Here is a 22,696-nt window from a genome sequence, read left to right on the forward strand (position 1 = left end):
CTCCCCCAGGTAGCCTCTAGCAGGGCTGTAGGGGCAAGTGCAGTGTTAGACACACACAGACAAAGCTCCCCAGGTAGCCTCTAGTAGGGCTGTAGGGGCAAGTGCAGTGTTAGACACCCACATACAAAGCTCCCCCAGGTAGCCTCTAGCAGGGCTGTAGGGGCAAGTGCTGTGTTAGACACACACAGACAAATCTCCCCCAGGTAGCCTCTAACAGGGCTGTAGGGGCAAGTGCAGTGTTAGACACACACAGACAAAGCTCCCCCAGGTATCCTCTAGCAGGGCTGTAGGGGCAAGTGCAGTGTTAGACACACACAGACAAAGCTCCCCCAGGTAGCCTCTAGCAGGGCTGTAGGGGCAAGTGCTGTGTTAGACACACAGACAAAGCTCCCCCAGCTAGCCTCTAACAGGGCTGTAGGGGCAAGTGCTGTGTTAGACACACACAAAGCTCCCCCAGGTAGCCTCTAACAGGGCTGTAGGGGCAAGTGCTGTGTTAGACACACACAGACAAAGCTCCCCCAGGTAGCCTCTAGCAGGGCTGTAGGGGCAAGTGCTGTGTTAGACACACACAAAGCTCCCCCAGGTAGCCTCTTGCAGGGCTGTAGGGGCAAGTGCAGTGTTAGACATACAGACAAAGCTCCCCCAGGTAGCCTCTAGCAGGGCTGTAGGGGCAAGTGCTGTGTTAGACACACACAGACAAAGCTTCCCCAGGTAGCCTCTAGCAGGGCTGTAGGGGCAAGTGCTGTGTTAGACACACACAGACAAAGCTCCCCCAGGTAGCCTCTAGCAGGCTGTAGGGGCAAGTGCTGCACCTATGAAGGCTACCGGCACTGTGGCTACACACACAGAGGGGGTGGGTGGCCAGCACCACCACGCCCGGCCGCCTTTGTCTCCCCTGCCCCCCACCCCCCGAACACGTGCCACGTGCGTACGCTTGGTGGTGAAGTATGGCTCTCACCCCGCGTGAGCCCCCCGTTTGGGGGGCCGGAGGGGGGAAGCCGGGCAGGGGTAGAAGTGGGGGGCGCGGAGACGCGGAAGCCTGCTGGGTGGGGGGGGGGGCACGGGTGGGGGGGGCACGGAGAGAGAGACAATGGTGGGGCAAGGGCTTGTTAGCAGAGCACTCACTCACTCACTCACCCACTCACTCACTCACCTACTCACTCACTCACCCACTCACTCACTCACCTACTCACTCACTCACCCACTCACTCACTCACCCACTCACTCACTCACCTACTCACTCACTCACCCACTCACTCACTCACCTACTCACTCACTCACCCACTCACTCACTCACCCACTCACTCACTCACCTACTCACTCACCCACTCACTCACTCACTCACCCACTCACTCACTCACCTACTCACTCACTCACCCACTCACTCACCACCCACTCACTCACTCACCCACTCACTCACTCACCCACTCACTCACTCACCCACTCACTCACTCACCTACTCACTCACTCACCCACTCACTCACTCACCCACTCACTCACTCACCTACTCACTCACTCACCCACTCACTCACTCACCCACTCACTCACTCACCTACTCACTCACTCACTCACCCACTCACTCACTCACTCACCCACTCACTCACTCACCTACTCACTCACTCACCCACTCACTCACTCACCCACTCACTCACTCACCCACTCACTCACTCACCCACTCACTCACTCACCCACTCACTCACTCACCTACTCACTCACTCACCCACTCACTCACTCACCCACTCACTCACTCACCTACTCACTCACTCACCCACTCACTCACTCACCCACTCACTCACTCATCTACTCACCCACTCACTCACTCACTCACCTACCACTCACTCACTCACTCACCTACTCACTCACTCACCTACTCACTCACCCACTCACTCACTCACTCACCCACTCACTCACTCACTCACCTACTCACTCACCTACTCACTCACCAACTCACTCACTCACTCACCCACTCACTCACCCACTCACTCACCTACACACTCACTCACCCACTCACTCACCCACTCATTCACTCACCTACACACTCACTCACCCACTAACTCACTCACTCACCCACTGACTCACTCACTCACCTACTCACTCACTCACTCACCCACTCACTCACTCACCTACCCACTCACTCACTCACTCACTAACTCACTCACCTACTCACTCACCCACTCACTCACTCACTAACTCACTCACTAACTCACTCACTCACCCACTCACTCACTAACCTACTCACTCACCCACTCACTCACTCACTCACCCACTCACTCACTCACTCACCCACTCACTCACTCACTCACACACTCACTCACTCACTCACCTACTCACTCACTCACTCACCCACTCACTCACCCACTCACTCACTCACTCACCTACTCACTCACCTACTCACACACTCACTCACTCACTCACCTACTCACTCACACACTCACTCACACACTCCCTCACCTACTCACTCACTCACTCACCTACTCACTCACCTACTCACTCACCTACTCACTCACTCACTCACCTACTCACTCACCCACTCACCCACTCACCTACTCACTCACCTACTCACTCACTCACCTACTCACTCACTCACCTACTCACTCACCTACTCACCTACTCACCTACTCACTCACTCACCCACTCACTCACCCACCCACTCACTCACTCACCTACACACTCACCTACTCACTCACTCACCCACTCACTCACCCACTAACCCACTCACTCACTCACCCACTAACCCACTCACTCACCCACTAACCCACTCACTCACCCACCCACCCACTCACCCACTCACCCACCCAACACTCACCCACCCACCCCACTCACCCACTCACTCACTCATTCACCCACTCACCCACCCACTCACCCACTCACTCACCCACTCACCCACCCACCCACTCACTCACCCACCACCCACTCACCCAGTCACTCACCCACTCACCCACCCACCCACCCACTCACCCAGTCACTCACCCACTCACCCACCCACTCACCCACTCACCCACCCACTCACTCACTCACTCACCCACCCACCCACTCACTCACCCACCTAACCAGTCACTCACCCACTCACTCACCCACTCACCCACTCACCCACCCACCCACTCACTCACTCACCCACCCACCCACTCACCCAGTCACTCACCCACTCACCCACCCACTCACCCACCCACTCACTCACTCACCCACCCACTCACCCACCCACTCACTCACTCACCCACCCACTCACCCACCCACCCACCCACTCACTCACCCACCCACTCACCCACCCACCCACCCACTCACTCACCCACCCACTCACTCACCCACCCATTCACTCAATCACCCACTGACTCACCCACTCACTCACCCACCCACCCACTCACTCACCCATTCACCCAGCCACTCACTCACCCACCCACCCACTCACCCACCCACCCACTCACCCACCCACTCACTCACCCATTCACTCACCCACCCACTCACCCACTCACCCACTCACTCACTCACCCACTCACCCACCCACCCACTCACCCACCCACCCACCCACTCACCCACCCACCCACCCACTCACCCACCCACCCACCCACCTGAAGGTTCATGATGTTTCCAATTGCCATGCCCAACGCAGCCATAGGCTGCTGCTGCTGCTGCTGTTGCTGCTGACTGCTGCTGCTGTTGTTGTTGTGGTGGTGGGGTTGTTGTTGTTGTTGTTGCTGTTGGTGGTGGTGGTGGTGGGGGGAAGCCCCCATAGTGGGGGGGGTGTGGGAGGAGGGGTTGGTGGTGGGGTGGAACTCTGCAGGACGATGATGGCGATGACGATGATGACGATGACGATGAGGTGATGGCCTCGATCGTGAACGCGTTGGTGATCACGTCCTTGATCCGCTCCACCGCTTCTGTACAACCAGCAGGGTACACCGCAGTTAGAAACACAGCCACCACCACCACTACAACCACCACCACCACAACAACAACTACCACCATCACCACCACTACCACAACCACCACAACCACCACCACCACCACCACAACCACCACCACCACTACCACCACCACCACTACCACCACCACCATCACCACCACCACCACAACCACCACAACCACCACAACCACCACCACCACAACCACAACCACCACCACCACCACCACTACAACCACCACCACCACAACAACAACTACCACCATCACCACCACTACCACAACCACCACAACCACCACCACCACCACCACAACCACCACCACCACTACCACCACCACCACTACCACCACCACCATCACCACCACCACCACAACCACCACAACCACCACAACCACCACCACCACAACCACAACCACCACCACCACCACAACCACCACCACCACCACAACCACCACAACCACCACCACCACAACCACAACCACCACAACCACCACAACCACCACCACCACCACCACCACCACCACCACTACCACAACCACCACCACCACCACTACCACCACCACCACCACTACCACAACCACCACCACCACCACCACCACCACTACCACCACCACCACCACTACCACAACCACCACCACCACCACCACCACTACCACAACCACCACCACCACCACTACCACAACCACCACCACCACCACTACCACCACCACCACCACTACCACAACCACCACCACCACCACCACCACCACTACCACCACCACCACCACTACCACAACCACCACCACCACAACCACCACTACCACAACCACCACCACTACAACCACCACAACCACAACCACCACCACAACAACAACTACCACCATCACAACCACCACCACCACCACAACTACCACCACAACCACAACCACCACCACCACCACTACCACAACCACCACCACTACCACAACCACCACCACCACAACAACAACTACCACCATCACAACCACCACCACCACAACCACCACCACAACCACCACCACCACTACCACAACCACCACCACAACCACCATCATCACAACCACCACCACCACCACAACCACAACCACCACCACAACCACCACCACAACCACTACCACAACCACAACCATCACAACCACCACAACCACCACCACAACCACCACCACCACCACAACCACCACTACAACCACCACCACAACCACTACCACAACCACAACCATCACAACCACCACAACCACCATCACAACCACCACCACAACCGCAACCACCACCAGCACCACAACCACAACAACCACCACCACCATCACAACCACCACCACAAACACCACCACCATGACAACCACCACCACCACCACAACAACCACTACAACCACCACCACAACCATCACAACCACCACCACAACCACCACAACCATCACCACCACCACAACCACCACAGCCACCATCACAACCACCACCACCACAACCACCACCACCACAACCACCACAACCACCACCACCACAACCACCACAACCACCACCACCACAACCACCACCACCACAACCACCACCACCACAACCACCACCACCACCACAACCACCACTACCACCACCACAACCACCACAACCATCACCACCACCACAACCACCACTACCACCACCACAACCACCACAACCATCACCACCACCACAACCACTACCACCACCACAACCACCACAACCACCACCACAACCACCACCACAACCATCACAACGACCACCACAACCACCACAACCACCACTACCACCACTACCACCACCACCACAACCACCACCACCACCAGCTGCTGCTGCTGCTGCTGTGCTGTGCTCACTGTCTACTGCCTCTTGGGAAGAGCCCTGAACAGAGACGTAGAGAGGACGCTCCTCCTCGCTGCACGGTGGAGACACGGAGAGACACAGGGGAGACACAGGGAGACACGGGGAGACACAGGGGAGACACAGGGAGACACGGGGAGACACAGGGGAGACACAGGGGAGACACAGGGGAGACACGGGGAGAGAGACACGGGGGGGAGACACGGGGAGACACGGGGGGGAGACACGGGGAGACACGGGGGAGACACGGGGAGACACACGGGGAGAGAGACACAGGGAGAGAGAGACACTGGGAGAGAGAGACACGGGGAGAGAGAGACACGGGGAGAGAGAGACACGGGGGAGAGAGAGACACGGGGAGAGAGAGACACGGGGAGAGAGACACGGGGAGAGAGACACACGGGGAGAGAGAGACACGGGGAGAGAGAGACACAGGGAGAGAGACACGGGGAGAGAGAGACACGGGGAGAGAGAGACACGGGGAGAGAGAGACACGGGGAGAGAGAGACACAGGGAGAGAGACACGGGGAGAGAGAGACACGGGGAGAGAGAGACACGGGGAGAGAGAGACACGGGGAGAGAGAGACACGGGGAGAGAGAGACACGGGGAGAGAGAGACACGGGGAGAGAGAGACACGGGGAGAGAGAGACACGGGTTAATAACAAAATATCGACCAGTTGGGGTTCTAGTGGTGGTTGTGGTGGTGGTTGTGGTGGTGGTTGTGGTGGTTGTGGTGGTGGTTGTGGTGGTGGTTGTGGTGGTGGTTGTGGTGGTTGTGGTGGTGGTTGTGGTGGTTGTGGTGGTTGTGGTAGTGGTGGTTGTTGTTGTGGTGGTTGTGGTGGTGGTGGTTGTGGTAGTTGTGGTAGTGGTGGTTGTTGTTGTTGTGGTTGTGGTGGTGGTAGTTGTGGTGGTGGTTGCGGTGGTGGTTGCGGTGGTGGTTGTGGTGGTTGTAGTGGTTGTTGTTGTGGTGGTTGTGGTGGTGGTTGTTGTGGTTGTGGTGGTTGTGGTGGTTGTTGTGGTGGTTGTGGTAGTGGTTGTTGTTGTTGTGGTGGTTGTGGTGGTTGTAGTGGTGGTTGTGGTGGTTGTGGTGGTGGTTGTGGTAGTGGTGGTTGTGGTGTGGTTGTGGTGGTAGTGGTTGTGGTAGTGGTGGTGGTTGTGGTGGTAGTGGTTGTGGTGGTGGTTATGGTGGTGGTGGTAGTGGTTGTGGTTCTGGTGGTGGTTGTGGTGATTGTTGTGGTGGCAGTGGTGGTGGTTGTGGTGGTGGTTGTGGTGGTGGTGGTTGTGGTGGTTGTGGTGGTTGTGGTAGTGGTGGTTGTTGTAGTGGTGGTTGTGGTGGTTGTGGTGGTAGTGGTGGTTGTGGTAGTGGTGGTGGTTGTGGTGGTTGTGCTGGTTGTGGTGGTAGTGGTAGTGCTGGTTGTGGTGGTTGTGGTGATTGTGGTTGTGGTGGTTGTGGTGGTGGTAGTGGTAGTTGTGGTGGTAGTGGTGGTTGTTGTTGTGGTTGTGGTGGTGGTTGTGGTGGTGGTTGTTGTGGTGGTTGTAGTGGTGGTGGTGGTTGTGGTGGTTGTGGTGGTGGTTGTGGTAGTGGTGGTTGTGATGATTGTGGTGGTTGTTGTGGTTGTGGTGGTTGTGGTGGTGGTTGTGGTGATTGTGGTGGTTGTGGTGATTGTGGTGGTTGTTGTGGTGGTGGTGGTTGTGGTGGTGGTTGTGGTAGTGGTGTTTGTGGTTGTGGTGGTTGTAGTGGTAGTGGTGGTAGTGGTCATGGTGGTTGTGGTGGTGGTGGTTGTGGTGGTGGTGGTTGTGGTAGTGGTTGTGGTGGTAGTGCTGGTTGTGGTGGTTGTGGTTGTGGTGGTTGTGGTGGTAGTGGTAGTGCTGGTTGTGGTGGTTGTGGTGATTGTGGTTGTGGTGGTGGTGGTTGTGGTGGTGGTAGTGGTTGTGGTGGTTGTGGTGATTGTGGTGGTGATTGTGGTGGTGGTTGTGGTGGTTGTGGTGGTGGTTGTGGTGGTGGTGGTGATCACCGTGTGGATGAGAAGTCGGCACGACTTCTCTCCTCCGGCCCCATGAAGCGTCCACGTGTAGACACGGAGGCTCCACTCAGCTTACTAATCTACACACAACACACAGCTTACTAATATACACTCACACAGTAACACAGCTTACTAACACACACACAACACACAGCTTACTAATCTACACACACAGTAACACAGCTTACTAATACACACACATTCAGCTCACTAATCCACACACACACATAGCTTACTAATCTACACACAACACACAGCTTACTAATATACACTCACACAGTAACACAGCTTACTAATACACACAACACACCGCTTACTAATCTACACACACAGTAATACAGCTTACCAATACACACACACAAAATACAGCTCACCAATATACACTCGGCTTACTATTCCACACACACAACACACAGCTTACCAATCCACACACACAACACAGCTTACTAATCTACACACACAACACAGCTTACTAATCCACACACACAGTAACACAGCTTACTAATACACACACATTCAGCTCAATAATCCACACACACAACACAGCTTACTAATCTACACACACACAGCAACACAGCTTACTAATACACACACATTCAGCTCACTAATCCACACACAACGCACAGCTTACCAATCTACACACACAGTAACATAGCTTACCAATACACACACATTCAGCTCACTAATCCACACACACAGCTTACTAATTTACACACACAACACACAGCTTACCAATCTACACACACAGTAACATAGCTTACTAATACACACACGCTCAGCTCACTAATCCACACACACAACACACAGCTTACTAATACACACACAACACTCAGCTTACTAATCTACACACACAAAATACAGCTTACCGATATACACTCAGCCGACTAATACACACACAGCTTACTAATCCACACACACAAAACACAGCTTACTAATACACACACAACACTCATCTTACTAATCAACACACAAAATACAGCTTGCCAATATACACTCAGCCTACTAATACACACACAGCTTACTAATCCACACAGACAAAACACAGCTTACTAATACACACACAAAACACAGCTTACTAACCCACACACAACACACAGCTTACTAATCCACACACAAAAACACAGCTTACTAATACACACACAACACTCATCTTACTAATCAACACACAAAATACAGCTTACTAATCCACACACAACATCCAGCTTACTAATCCACACACAAAAACACAGCTTACTAATACACACACAACACTCATCTTGCTAATCAACACACAAAACACAGCTTACTAACCCACACACAACATACAGCTTACTAATCCACACACAAAAACACAGCTTACTAATACACACACAACACTCATCTTACTAATCAACACACAAAATACAGCTTACTAATCCACACACAACATACAGCTTACTAATCCACACACAACACAGTAACACAGCTTACTAATATACACAACACATTGAGCTTACTAATACACACGGCTTTCTAATCCACACACACAACACACAGCTTACTAATCTGCACACAAAATACAGCTCGCTAACACACACACAGCTTACTAATCCACCCACAACACACATCTTACTAATCCACCCACAACACACATCTTGCTAATATACACACAGCAACACAGCTTACTAATACACACACACAAAATACAGCTTACCAATACACACAAAATACAGGTTACTAATACACACAAAATACAGCTTACCAATATACACACACAAAATACAGCTTACTAATCCACCCACAACACACATCTTACTAATACACACACAGCAACACAGCTTTCTAATATACACACAACACACAGCTTACTAACACACACACAACACACAGCTTACTAATATACACACAACACAGCTTACCAATCCACACACAACACACAGCTTACTAACATACAGACAGCTTACCAATCTACACACAACATACAGCTTACCAATAACCACACAGCTTACTAATATACACACAGCTTACTAATCTACACACAGCTTACTAATAACCACCAACTCCCACCCCCCGCGTCTCCCCGTGTCTCCCCGTGTCTCACCTCATCCTGGACGTGTCCCCGTGTCAGCGTGTCTCCCGTGTCTCTCTCTCCCCGTGTCCCTCTCTCCCCGTGTCTCTCTCCCCGTGTCAGCGTGTCTCCCCGCGTCTCCCCGTGTCTCCCGTGTCTCTCTCTCCCCGTGTCTCTCTCCCCGTGTCTCTCTCCCCGTGTCTCTCTCCCCGTGTCAGCGTGTCTCCCCGTGTCTCCCCGTGTCTCCACGTGTCTCTCTCTCCCCGTGTCTCCCCGTGTCTCACCTCATCCTGGACGTGTCGCCGTGTCAGCGTGTCTCCCCGTGTCTCTCTCTCTCTCCGTGTCTGTCTCCCCGTGTCTCTCTCCCCGTGTCTCCCCGTGTCTCTCTCTCCGTGTCTCTGTCTCCCCGTGTCTCTCTCCCCGTGTCTCTCTCTCCCCGTGTCTCCCCGTGTCTCCCCATGTCTCCCCGTGTCTCTCTCTCCCCGTGTCTCTGTCTCCCCGTGTCTCTCTCTCCCCGTGTCTCTCTCTCCCCGTGTCTCCCCGTGTCTCACCTCATCCTGGACGTGTCCCCGTGTCAGCGTGTCTCCCCGTGTCTCTCTCTCCCCGTGTCTCTCTCCCCGTGTCTCTCTCTCCCCGTGTCTCCCTCCCCGTGTCTCTCTCCCCGTGTCTCTCTCTCCCCGTGTCTCTGTCTCTCCGTGTCTCTGTCTCCTCGTGTCTCTCTCTCCCCGTGTCTCTCTCTCCCCCGTGTCTCTCTCTCCCCGTGTCTCTCTGTCCCCGTGTCTCTCTCCCTGTGTCTCTCCCCGTGTCTCTCTCTCCCCGTGTCTCTCTCTCCCCATGTCTCTCTCCCCGTGTCTCTCTCTCCCCATGTCTCTCTCCCCGTGTCTCTCTCTCCCCGTGTCAGCGTGTCTCCCCGTGTCTCCTCACGTCTCCCCGTGTCTATCTCCCCCCGTGTCTCCCCCGTGTCTCCCCCGTGTCTCCCCGTGTCTCACCGTAATCCTGGACGTGTCCCCGTGTCAAAGTGTCTCCCTGTATCTCTCTCCCCGTGTCTCTCTCCCCGTGTCTCTCTCCCCGTGTCTCTCTCTCCCCGTGTCTCTCTCTCCCCGTGTCTCTCTCCCCATGTCTCTCTCCCCGTGTCTCTCTCCCCGTGTCTCTCTCCCCGTGTCTCCCCGTGTCTCTCTCTCCCCGTGTCAGCGTGTCTCCCCGTGTCTCCCCGAGTCTCCCTGTGTCTCCCTGTGTCTCCCCCGCGTCTCCCCGTGTCTCCCCGTGTCTCTCTCTCCCCGTGTCTCTGTCTCCCCGTGTCTCCCCGTGTCTCTCTCTCCCCGTGTCTCCCCGTGTCTCCCCGTGTCTCACCTCATCCTGGACGTGTTCCCGTGTCAGCGTGTCTCCCCGTGTCTCTCTCTCCCCGTGTCTCTCTCCCCGTCTCCCCGTGTCTCCCCGCGTCTCCCCGTGTCTCTCTCTCCCTGTGTCTCTCTCCCCGTGTCTCTCTCTCCCCGTGTCTCTCTCCCCGTGTCTCTCTCTCCCCGTGTCTCTCTCTCCCCGTGTCTCTCTCTCCCCGTGTCTCTCTCTCCCCGTGTCTCTCTCTCCGTGTCTCCCCCGTGTCTCCCCGTGGTGTCTCACCTCATCCTGGACGTGTCCCCGTGTCAGCGTGTCTCCCCGTCTCCCCGTGTCTCCCCGCGTCTCCCCGTGTCTCTCTCCCCACGTGTCTCCCCACGTGTCTCTCTCTCTCCCCGTGTCTCTCTCCCCGTGTCTCTCTCCCCGTGTCTCCCCCGTGTCTCCCCGTAGTGTCTCTCTCTCCCCGTGTCTCTCTCTCCCCGTGGTGTCTCCCCCGTGTCTCCCCGTGGTGTCTCTCTCTCCCCGTGTCTCTCTCCCCGTGTCTCTCTCCCCGTGTCTCCCCCGTGTCTCCCCGTGGTGTCTCACCTCATCCTGGACGTGTCCCCGTGTCAGCGTGTCTCCCCGTGTCTCTCTCACCCCGTGTCTCTCTCTCCCCGTGTCTCTCTCTCTCCCCGTGTCTCTCTCTCTCCCCCCGTGTCTCTCTCTCCCCGTCTCTCTCTCCCCCCGTGTCTCTCTCTCCCCATGTCTCTCTCCCCGTGGTGTCTCTCTCTCCCCGTGTCTCTCTCCCCGTGTCTCCCCGTGTCTCACCTCATCCTGGACGTGTCCCCGTGTCAGCGTGTCTCTCTCCCCGTGTCTCTCTCCCCGTGTGTCTCTCTCCCCCTGTCTCTCTCTCCCCCGTGTCTCCCCGTGGTGTCTCACCTCATCCTGGACGTGTCCCCGTGTCAGCGTGTCTCCCCGTGTCTCTCTCCCCCCGTGTCTCTCTCTCCCCGTGTCTCTCTCCCCGTGGTGTCTCTCTCCCCCTGTCTCTCTCTCCCCCGTGTCTCCCCGTGGTGTCTCACCTCATCCTGGACGTGTCCCCGTGTCAGCGTGTCTCTGCAGGCCGCTGGCACGTCGTTGATCTCCACCTCGGACACGACCATTGTCTCCGGCGTCAGGACGGGGACAAACGACGCCGCTGTCGCCGCCGCGGGTACGAGACGCGGAGACAAACCGCCCAGCATGCCCTGAGACACAGAGAGAGACACGTGGGGAGAGAGACACGTGGTGAGAGAGACACGTGGGGAGACACGTGGGGAGAGACACGTGGGTGAGACACGTGGGTGAGAGAGACACGGGGAGACACGGGGAGACACGTGGGAAGACACGTGGGTGAGACACGGGGAGACGAGACGCGGAGACAAACCGCCCAGCATGCCCTGAGACACAGAGAGAGACACGTGGGGAGAGAGACACGTGGTGAGAGAGACACGTGGGGAGACACGTGGGGAGAGACACGTGGGTGAGACACGTGGGTGAGAGAGACACGGGGAGACACGGGGAGACACGTGGGAAGACACGTGGGTGAGACACGGGGAGACGAGACGCGGAGACAAACCGCCCAGCATGCCCTGAGACACAGAGAGAGACACGTGGGGAGAGAGACACGTGGTGAGAGAGACACGTGGGGAGACACGTGGGGAGAGACACGTGGGTGAGACACGTGGGTGAGAGAGACACGGGGAGAGACACGTGGGGAGACACGTGGGAAGACACGTGGGTGAGACACGGGGAGACGAGACGCGGAGACAAACCGCCCAGCATGCCCTGAGACACAGAGACACGTGGGGAGAGAGACACGTGGTGAGAGAGACACGGTGAGACACGTGGGGAGAGACACGTGGGTGAGACACGGGGAGAGAGAGACACGGGGAGAGAGAGACACGGGGAGAGAGAGACACGGGGAGAGAGAGACACGGGGAGAGAGAGACACGTGGGGAGAGAGACACATGGTGAGAGAGACACGGGGGGAGAGAGACACGTGGGGAGAGAGACACGTGGGGAGAGAGACACATGGTGAGAGAGACACGGTGAGACACGGTGAGACACGTGGGGAGACACGTGGGGAGACACGGTGAGACACGGGGAGAGACGTGGGGAGACACGGTGAGACACGGGGAGACACGTGGGGAGACACGTGGGGAGACACGTGGGTGAGACACGGGGGGAGACACGTGGGGAGACACGGAGAGAGACACGGAGAAAGACACGGAGAGAGACACGTGAGGAGACACGTGGGTGAGACACGGGGAGACGAGACGCGGAGACAAACCGCCCAGCATGCCCTGAGACACAGAGACACGTGGGGAGACACGTGGTGAGAGAGACACGTGGGTGAGAGAGACACGGGGAGAGACACGGAGAGAGACACGTGGGGAGACACGTGGGTGAGAGAGACACGGGGAGAGACACGTGGGTGAGACACGGGGGTGAGAGAGACACGGGGAGAGACACGTGGGTGAGACACGGGGAGAGAGACACGTGGGTGAGAGAGACACGGAGAGAGACACGTGGAGAGAGAGACACAGAGAGAGACACGTGGGGAGACACGTGGTGAGAGAGACACGGGGAGAGAGAGACACGGGGAGAGACACAGAGAGAGACACAGGGAGAGAGAGAGACACGGGGAGAGAGACACGGGGAGAGAGAGACACGTGGGGAGACACGTGGTGAGACACAGAGAGACACGGTGAGACACGTGGGGAGACACGTGGGGAGACACGTGGGGAGACACAGGGAGAGAGAGAGACACGGGGAAAGACACGTGGGTGAGAGAGACACGGGGAGAGAGACACGGAGAGAGAGACACGTGGGGAGAGAGACACGGTGAGACACGTGGGGAGACACGTGGGGAGACACGTGGGGATACATAGAGAGAGACACGTGGGGAGACACGGAGAGAGACATGGAGAGAGACACGGTGAGACACGGAGAGAGACATGGAGAGAGACACGGTGAGACACGGAGAGAGACACGGAGAGACACGGGGAGAGACACGGAGAAGAGACACTTGGGGAGACACGGGGAGAGACACGGAGAAGAGACACTTGGGGAGACACGGGGAGACACGGAGAGACACGTGGGGAAACACGTGGGGATACATAGAGAGAGACACGTGGGGAGACACGTGGGTGAGACACGTGGGTGAGACACGGGGAGAGAGACACGGGGAGAGAGAGACACGGGGAGAGACACGTGGGGAGACACGGAGAGACACGGGGAGACACGTGGGGAGACACGGAGAGAGACACGGGGGGAGACACGGGGGGAGACATAGAGAGAGACACGGAGAGAGAGAGACACGGGGAGAGACACGTGAGGAGACACAGAGAGACATGGTGAGACACGGGGAGACACGTGGGGAGACACGGGGAGACACAGAGAGACACGGTGAGACACGGGGAGACACGGTGATACACGTAGAGAGACACGTGGGGAGACACGGTGAGACGAGACGCGGAGACAAACCGCCCAGCATGCCCTGAGACACAGAGAGAGACACGTGGGGAGACACAGGGAGAGACACGGGGAGAGAGACACGGGGAGAGAGACACGGGGGGAGACACGGGGAGAGACACGTGGGGAGACACGTGGGGAGACACAGAGAGAGACACGTGGAGAGACATGGGGAGACACGGTGAGACACGGAGAGAGACACGGAGAGACACGGGGAGAGACACGTGGGGAGACACAGAGAGAGACACGGGGAGAGAGAGACACGGTGAGACACGGAGAGAGACACGTGGGGAGACACAGAGAGAGACACGGGGAGAGAGAGACACGGTGAGACACGGGGGGAGACACGGAGAGAGACACGGGGAGAGAGACACGTAGAGAGACACGGGGAGAGATACGTGGGGAGACACGGGGAGACGAGACGCGGAGACAAACCGCCCAGCATGCCCTGAGACACAGAGAGAGACACGTGGGGAGAGACGGTGAGACACGGGGAGAGACACGTGGGGAGACACGTGGGGAGACACGTGGGGAGACACGGAGAGACAGAGAGAGACACGGAGAGAGACACAGAGACACGTGGGGAGACACGGAGAGAGACACGGGGGGAGACACGGGGGGAGACACGGGGGGAGACACGGGGGGAGACACGGGGGGAGACACGGAGAGAGACACGGGGGAGACACGGGGAGAGACACGGTGGGAGACACTGGGAGAGACACGGGGGGAGACACGGGGGGAGACACGGAGAGACAGAGAGAGACACGGAGAGAGACACAGAGACACGTGGGGAGACACGGAGAGAGACACGGGGGGAGACACGGGGGGAGACACGGGGGGAGACACGGAGAGAGACACGGGGGGAGACACGGGGGGAGACATGGAGAGAGACACGGGGGGAGACACGGAGAGAGACACGGGGAGAGACACGGGGGGAGACACGGGGAGAGACACGGGGGGAGACACGGGGAGAGACACGGGGGGAGACACGGGGGGAGACACGGGGGGAGACACGGGGAGAGACACGGGGGGAGACACGGGGGGAGACACGTGGGGAGACACGGGGAGAGACATGTGGGGAGACACGGGGAGAGACACGTGGGGAGACACGTGGGGAGACACAGAGAGAGACACGGAGAGAGGCACGGGGAGAGACAAGGAGACACGGGGAGACACGGAGAGAGACACGGGAAGACACAGAGAGAGACACGGAGAGACACGTGGGGAGACACGGGGGGAGAGATACGGAGAGAGACACGTGGGGAGACACAGAGAGAGACACGGAGAGACAAGTGGGGAGACACAGAGAGAGACACGGGGGGAGTCAAACGCGTGCATCATCACCACCAACTCCACCACCTCCACCACCACCACCACCTCCACCACCACCTCCACCACCACCTCCACCTCCACCACCACCTCCACCACCTCCACCACCACCTCCACCACCACCGCCACTACCTCCACCACCACCATCACCACCACCTCCACCACCTCCACCACCTCCACCCCCCCCACCACCCCCACCTCCACCACCACCACCACCTCCACCACCACCTCCACCTCCACCACCACCTCCACCACCTCCACCACCACCTCCACCTCCACCACCACCATCACCACCACCTCCACCACCACCATCACCACCACCTCCACCACCACCACCTCCCCCCCCTCCACCACCACCACCTCCACCACAACCACCACCACCACCACCACCACCACCTCCCCCCCCGCTCTCACCACCACCACAGCCGCCTGCTGTTGCTGTTGCTGCTGTTGCTGCTGCTGTTGCTGGCGGAGTTTGCCACGTGACATCAACGCGGCGGTGACGCGGGCAGCCGCGGCCGCGGCCGCGTCCAGCGCAGCAGCTCCACCCCCCGCCTCCTCCGGCCCCCCCCCAATCCCTCCGCCACCACCACCACCGCCACCACCGCCACCGCCACCACCACCACCACCACCACCACCACCACCACCGCCACCACCGCCACTCCGTGTCGCCGATCCGCCCGGCTGTTGCCGCTCTCGCGAGGCGACTTCCGGCTGGGATGAGGGGGGCGATGTGGGAGGAGGGGGTGGGTGGGGAGATGGGGAGACATGGGGGGGACATGGGGAGACATAGGGAGACGTGGGGAGACATAGCGGGAGATGGGGAGAGACAAGGTGGGGACATGGGGAGACATAGGGGGAGATGGGGGGAGACATGGGGAGACATGGAGAGACATGGGGAGACATGGGGAGACATGGGGAGACGTGGGGAGACATGGGGAGACATGGGGAGACATGGGGAGACGTGGGGAGACATGGAGGGGGACATGGGGAGACATGGAGAGACATGGGGAGACGTGGGGAGACATGGAGAGACATGGGGAGACATGGGGAGACATGGAGAGACATGGGGAGACATGGAGAGACATGGGGAGACGTGGGGAGACATGGGGAGACATGGGGAGACATGGAGAGACATGGGGAGACGTGGGGAGACATGGGGAGACATGGGGAGACATGTGGAGACATGGGGAGACGTGGGGAGACATGGGGAGACATGTGGAGACATGGGGAGACGTGGGGAGACATGGAGGGGGACATGGGGAGACATGGGGTGACATGGGGAGACATGGGGAGACACGGGGAGACATGTGGAGACATGTGGAGACATGGGGGGAGACACGGTGGGGACATGGGGAGACATAGGGGGAGATGGGGGGAGACATGGGGGGAGACATGGGGAGACACGGGGAGACATGGGGAGACATGGAGAAACATGGGGAGACGTGGGGAGACATGGGGAGACATGGGGAGACATGTGGAGACATGGGGAGACATGGGGAGACATGGGGAGACGTGGGGAGACATGGAGGGGGACATGGGGAGACATGGGGTGACATGGGGAGACACGGGGAGACACGGGGAGACATGTGGAGACATGTGGAGACATGAAGGGAGACACGGTGGGGACATGGGGAGACATAGGGGGAGATGGGGGGAGACATGGGGGGAGACATGGGGAGACACGGGGAGACATGGGGAGACATGGGGAGACATGTGGAGACATGTGGAGACATGGAGAGACATGGGGAGACATGGGGTGAGACATGGGGAGACATGGGGAGACATGGGGAGACATGGGGAGACATGGGGGGAGACATGGGGAGACATGTGGAGACATGTGGAGACATGGAGAGACATGGGGAGACATGGGGTGAGACATGAGGAGACATGGGGAGACATGGGGAGACATGGGGAGACATGGGGGGAGACATGGGGAGATGGGAGGAGACATGGGGAGACATGGGGGGAGACATGGGGAGACATGGGGAGACATGGGGAGACATGGGGAGACATGGGGAGACATGGGGGGAGACATGGGGAGACATGTGGAGACATGTGGAGACATGGAGAGACATGGGGAGACATGGGGTGAGACATGGGGAGACATGGGGAGACATGGGGAGACATGGGGGGAGACATGGGGAGACATGGGGTGAGACATGGGGAGACATGGGGAGACATGGGGGGAGACATGGGGAGACATGTGGAGACATGTGGAGACATGGAGAGACATGGGGAGACATGGGGTGAGACATGAGGAGACATGGGGAGACATGGGGAGACATGGGGGGAGACATGGGGGGAGACATGGGGAGATGGGAGGAGACATGGGGAGACATGGGGGGAGACATGGGGAGACATGGGGAGACATGGGGAGACATGGGGAGACATGGGGGGAGACATGGGGAGACATGTGGAGACATGTGGAGACATGGAGAGACATGGGGAGACATGGGGTGAGACATGGGGAGACATGGGGAGACATGGGGAGACATGGGGGGAGACATGGGGAGACATGGGGTGAGACATGGGGAGACATGGGGAGACATGGGGAGATGGGAGGAGACATGGGGAGACATGGGGGGAGACATAGGGGGAGATGGGGAGAGACACGGCGGGGACATGGGGGGAGATGGGGGGAGACATGGGGAGACATGGGGAGACATGGGGAGACATGGGGAGACATGGAGGGGGACATGGAGGGAGACATGGGGGGAGACATGAGGAGACATGGGGAGACATGTGGAGACATGTGGAGACATGGGGAGACATGGGGAGACATGGGGGGAGACATGGGGAGACATGGGGGGAGACATGGGGAGACATGGGGAGACATGTGGAGACATGGGGAGACATGGGGAGACATGGAGGGGGACATGGAGGGAGACATGGGGGGAGACATGAGGAGACATGGGGAGACATGTGGAGACATGTGGAGACATGGGGAGACATGGGGAGACATGGGGGGAGACATGGGGGGAGACATGGGGGGAGACATGGGGGGAGACATGGGGGGAGACACGGTGGGGACATGGGGAGACATAGGGGGAGACATGGGGAGATGGGGGGAGACATGGGGAGACATGGGGGGAGACATGGGGAGAGACATGGGAAGACATGGGGGGAGATGGGGGGAGACATGGGGAGATGGGAGGAGACATGGGGAGACATGGGGGGAGACATGGGAGACATGGGGAGACATGGGGGGAGATGGGGGGAGACATGGGGAGATGGGAGGAGACATGGGGAGACACGGGGAGACACGTGGAGACATGGGGGGGACATGGGGGGAGACATGGGGAGACATGGGGGGAGATGGGGGGAGACACGTGGAGACATGGGGAGACATGGAGAGACATGGGGAGACATGGGGAGACATGGGGAGACATGGGGAGACATGGAGGGGGACATGGAGGGAGACATGGGGGGAGACATGGGGAGACATGGGGAGACATGTGGAGACGTGGAGACATGGGGAGACATGGGGAGATGGGGGGAGACACGTGGAGACATGGGGGGAGACATGGGGAGACATAGCGGGAGATGGGGGGAGACACGTGGAGACATGGGGAGAGACATGGGGAGACATGGGGGGAGATGGGGGGAGACATGGGGAGACATGGGGAGACATGGGGGGGACATGGAGGGGGACATGGGGAGACATGGGGAGACATGGGGAGACATGGGGAGACATGGGGTGAGACATGGGGAGACATGGGGGGAGACATGGGGAGACATGGGGGGAGATGGGGGGAGACACGTGGAGAGACATGGGGGGAGACATGGGGAGACGTGGGGAGACATGGGGAGACATGGGGAGACATGGGGGGGACATGGAGGGGGACATGGGGAGACATGGGGAGACATGGGGAGACATGGGGAGACATGGGGTGAGACATGGGGAGACATGGGGGGAGACATGGGGAGACATGGGGAGACATGGGGAGACATGGGGAGACATGGGGGGAGACATGGGGAGACATGGGGAGACATGTGGAGACATGTGGAGACATGGAGAGACATGGGGAGACATGGGGTGAGACATGGGGAGACATGGGGAGACATGGGGAGACATGGGGGGAGACATGGGGAGATGGGAGGAGACATGGGGAGACATGGGGGGAGACATAGGGGGAGATGGGGAGAGACACGGCGGGGACATGGGGGGAGATGGGGGGAGACACGTGGAGACATGGGGAGACATGGAGAGACATGGGGAGACATGGGGAGACATGGGGAGACATGGGGAGACATGGAGGGGGACATGGAGGGAGACATGGGGGGAGACATGAGGAGACATGGGGAGACATGTGGAGACATGTGGAGACATGGGGAGACATGGGGAGACATGGGGGGAGACATGGGGAGACATGGGGGGAGACATGGGGGGAGACATGGGGGGAGACATGGGGGGAGACATGGGGAGACATGGGGGGAGACACGGTGGGGACATGGGGAGACATAGGGGGAGACATGGGGAGATGGGGGGAGACATGGGGAGACATGGGGGGAGACATGGGGAGAGACATGGGAAGACATGGGGGGAGATGGGGGGAGACATGGGGAGATGGGAGGAGACATGGGGAGACATGGGGGGAGACATGGGAGACATGGGGAGACATGGGGGGAGATGGGGGGAGACATGGGGAGATGGGAGGAGACATGGGGAGACACGGGGAGACACGTGGAGACATGGGGGGGACATGGGGGGAGACATGGGGAGACATGGGGGGAGATGGGGGGAGACACGTGGAGACATGGGGAGACATGGAGAGACATGGGGAGACATGGGGAGACATGGGGAGACATGGGGAGACATGGAGGGGGACATGGAGGGAGACATGGGGGGAGACATGGGGAGACATGGGGAGACATGTGGAGACGTGGAGACATGGGGAGACATGGGGAGATGGGGGGAGACACGTGGAGACATGGGGGGAGACATGGGGAGACATAGCGGGAGATGGGGGGAGACACGTGGAGACATGGGGAGAGACATGGGGAGACATGGGGGGAGATGGGGGGAGACATGGGAAGATGGGAGGAGACATGGGGAGACATGGGGGGAGATGGGGGGAGACACGTGGAGAGACATGGGGGGAGACATGGGGAGACGTGGGGAGACATGGGGAGACACGGGGAGACATGGGGGGAGACATGGGGAGACATGGGGAGACATGGGGAGACATGGGGGGGACATGGGGAGACATGGGGAGACATGGAGGGGGACATGGAGGGAGACATGGGGGGAGACATGAGGAGACATGGGGAGACATGTGGAGACATGTGGAGACATGGGGAGACATGGGGAGACATGGGGGGAGACATGGGGAGACATGGGGGGAGACATGGGGGGAGACATGGGGGGAGACATGGGGAGACATGGGGGGAGACACGGTGGGGACATGGGGAGACATAGGGGGAGACATGGGGAGATGGGGGGAGACATGGGGAGACATGGGGGGAGACATGGGGAGAGACATGGGAAGACATGGGGGGAGATGGGGGGAGACATGGGGAGATGGGAGGAGACATGGGGAGACATGGGGGGAGACATGGGAGACATGGGGAGACATGGGGGGAGATGGGGGGAGACATGGGGAGATGGGAGGAGACATGGGGAGACACGGGGAGACACGTGGAGACATGGGGGGGACATGGGGGGAGACATGGGGAGACATGGGGGGAGATGGGGGGAGACACGTGGAGACATGGGGAGACATGGAGAGACATGGGGAGACATGGGGAGACATGGGGAGACATGGGGAGACATGGAGGGGGACATGGAGGGAGACATGGGGGGAGACATGGGGAGACATGGGGAGACATGTGGAGACGTGGAGACATGGGGAGACATGGGGAGATGGGGGGAGACACGTGGAGACATGGGGGGAGACATGGGGAGACATAGCGGGAGATGGGGGGAGACACGTGGAGACATGGGGAGAGACATGGGGAGACATGGGGGGAGATGGGGGGAGACATGGGGAGATGGGAGGAGACATGGGGAGACATGGGGGGAGATGGGGGGAGACACGTGGAGAGACATGGGGGGAGACATGGGGAGACGTGGGGAGACATGGGGAGACACGGGGAGACATGGGGGGAGACATGGGGAGACATGGGGAGACATGGGGAGACATGGGGGGGACATGGGGAGACATGGGGAGACATGGAGGGGGACATGGAGGGAGACATGGGGGGAGACATGAGGAGACATGGGGAGACATGTGGAGACATGGGGAGACATGGGGAGACATGGGGAGACATGGGGGGAGACATGGGGAGACATGGGGGGAGACATGGGGGGAGACATGGGGAGACATGGGGGGAGACACGGTGGGGACATGGGGAGACATAGGGGGAGACATGGGGAGATGGGGGGAGACATGGGGAGACATGGGGGGAGACATGGGGAGAGACATGGGAAGACATGGGGGGAGATGGGGGGAGACATGGGGAGATGGGGGGAGACATGGGGAGACATGGGGGGAGACATGGGGAGAGACATGGGAAGACATGGGGGGAGATGGGGGGAGACATGGGGAGATGGGAGGAGACATGGGGAGACATGGGGGGAGACATGGGAGACATGGGGAGACATGGGGGGAGATGGGGGGAGACATGGGGAGATGGGAGGAGACATGGGGAGACACGGGGAGACACGTGGAGACATGGGGGGGACATGGGGGGAGACATGGGGAGACATGGGGGGAGATGGGGGGAGACACGTGGAGACATGGGGAGACATGGAGAGA

The 22,696-nt window shown here is 58.8% G+C and overlaps 1 protein-coding gene across 2 annotated transcripts in view; it reads right to left on the minus strand.

The window, feature by feature from the left end:
* Positions 1-156: 156 nt before the first annotated feature.
* The window catches only part of LOC116958540 (uncharacterized), a 31,092-nt gene continuing 8,552 nt past the window's right edge, over positions 157-22,696 (minus strand). Inside the window, exons 3-8 of one of the 2 annotated variants that reach the window (XM_076064969.1) lie at positions 16,350-16,649; positions 12,173-12,337; positions 7,748-7,836; positions 5,728-5,786; positions 3,567-3,875; positions 157-1,042 (exon numbers count right to left, since the gene is read on the minus strand). In XM_076064969.1, the coding sequence (XP_075921084.1) occupies positions 837-1,042; positions 3,567-3,875; positions 5,728-5,786; positions 7,748-7,836; positions 12,173-12,337; positions 16,350-16,649 (1,128 nt within the window). In that variant the 3' untranslated portion in view covers positions 157-836. The remainder of the gene's footprint in view (positions 1,043-3,566; positions 3,876-5,727; positions 5,787-7,747; positions 7,837-12,172; positions 12,338-16,349; positions 16,650-22,696) is intronic. The other variant, XM_076064970.1, reaches the window with a different exon arrangement.

This window comes from Petromyzon marinus, unplaced genomic scaffold, assembly GCF_048934315.1.
Source record: "Petromyzon marinus isolate PM22_M1 ecotype Great Lakes invasive population unplaced genomic scaffold, UKy_Petmar_22M1.pri1.0 PM_Scaffold_94, whole genome shotgun sequence".
NCBI classification, from domain to species: domain Eukaryota; kingdom Metazoa; phylum Chordata; class Hyperoartia; order Petromyzontiformes; family Petromyzontidae; genus Petromyzon; species Petromyzon marinus.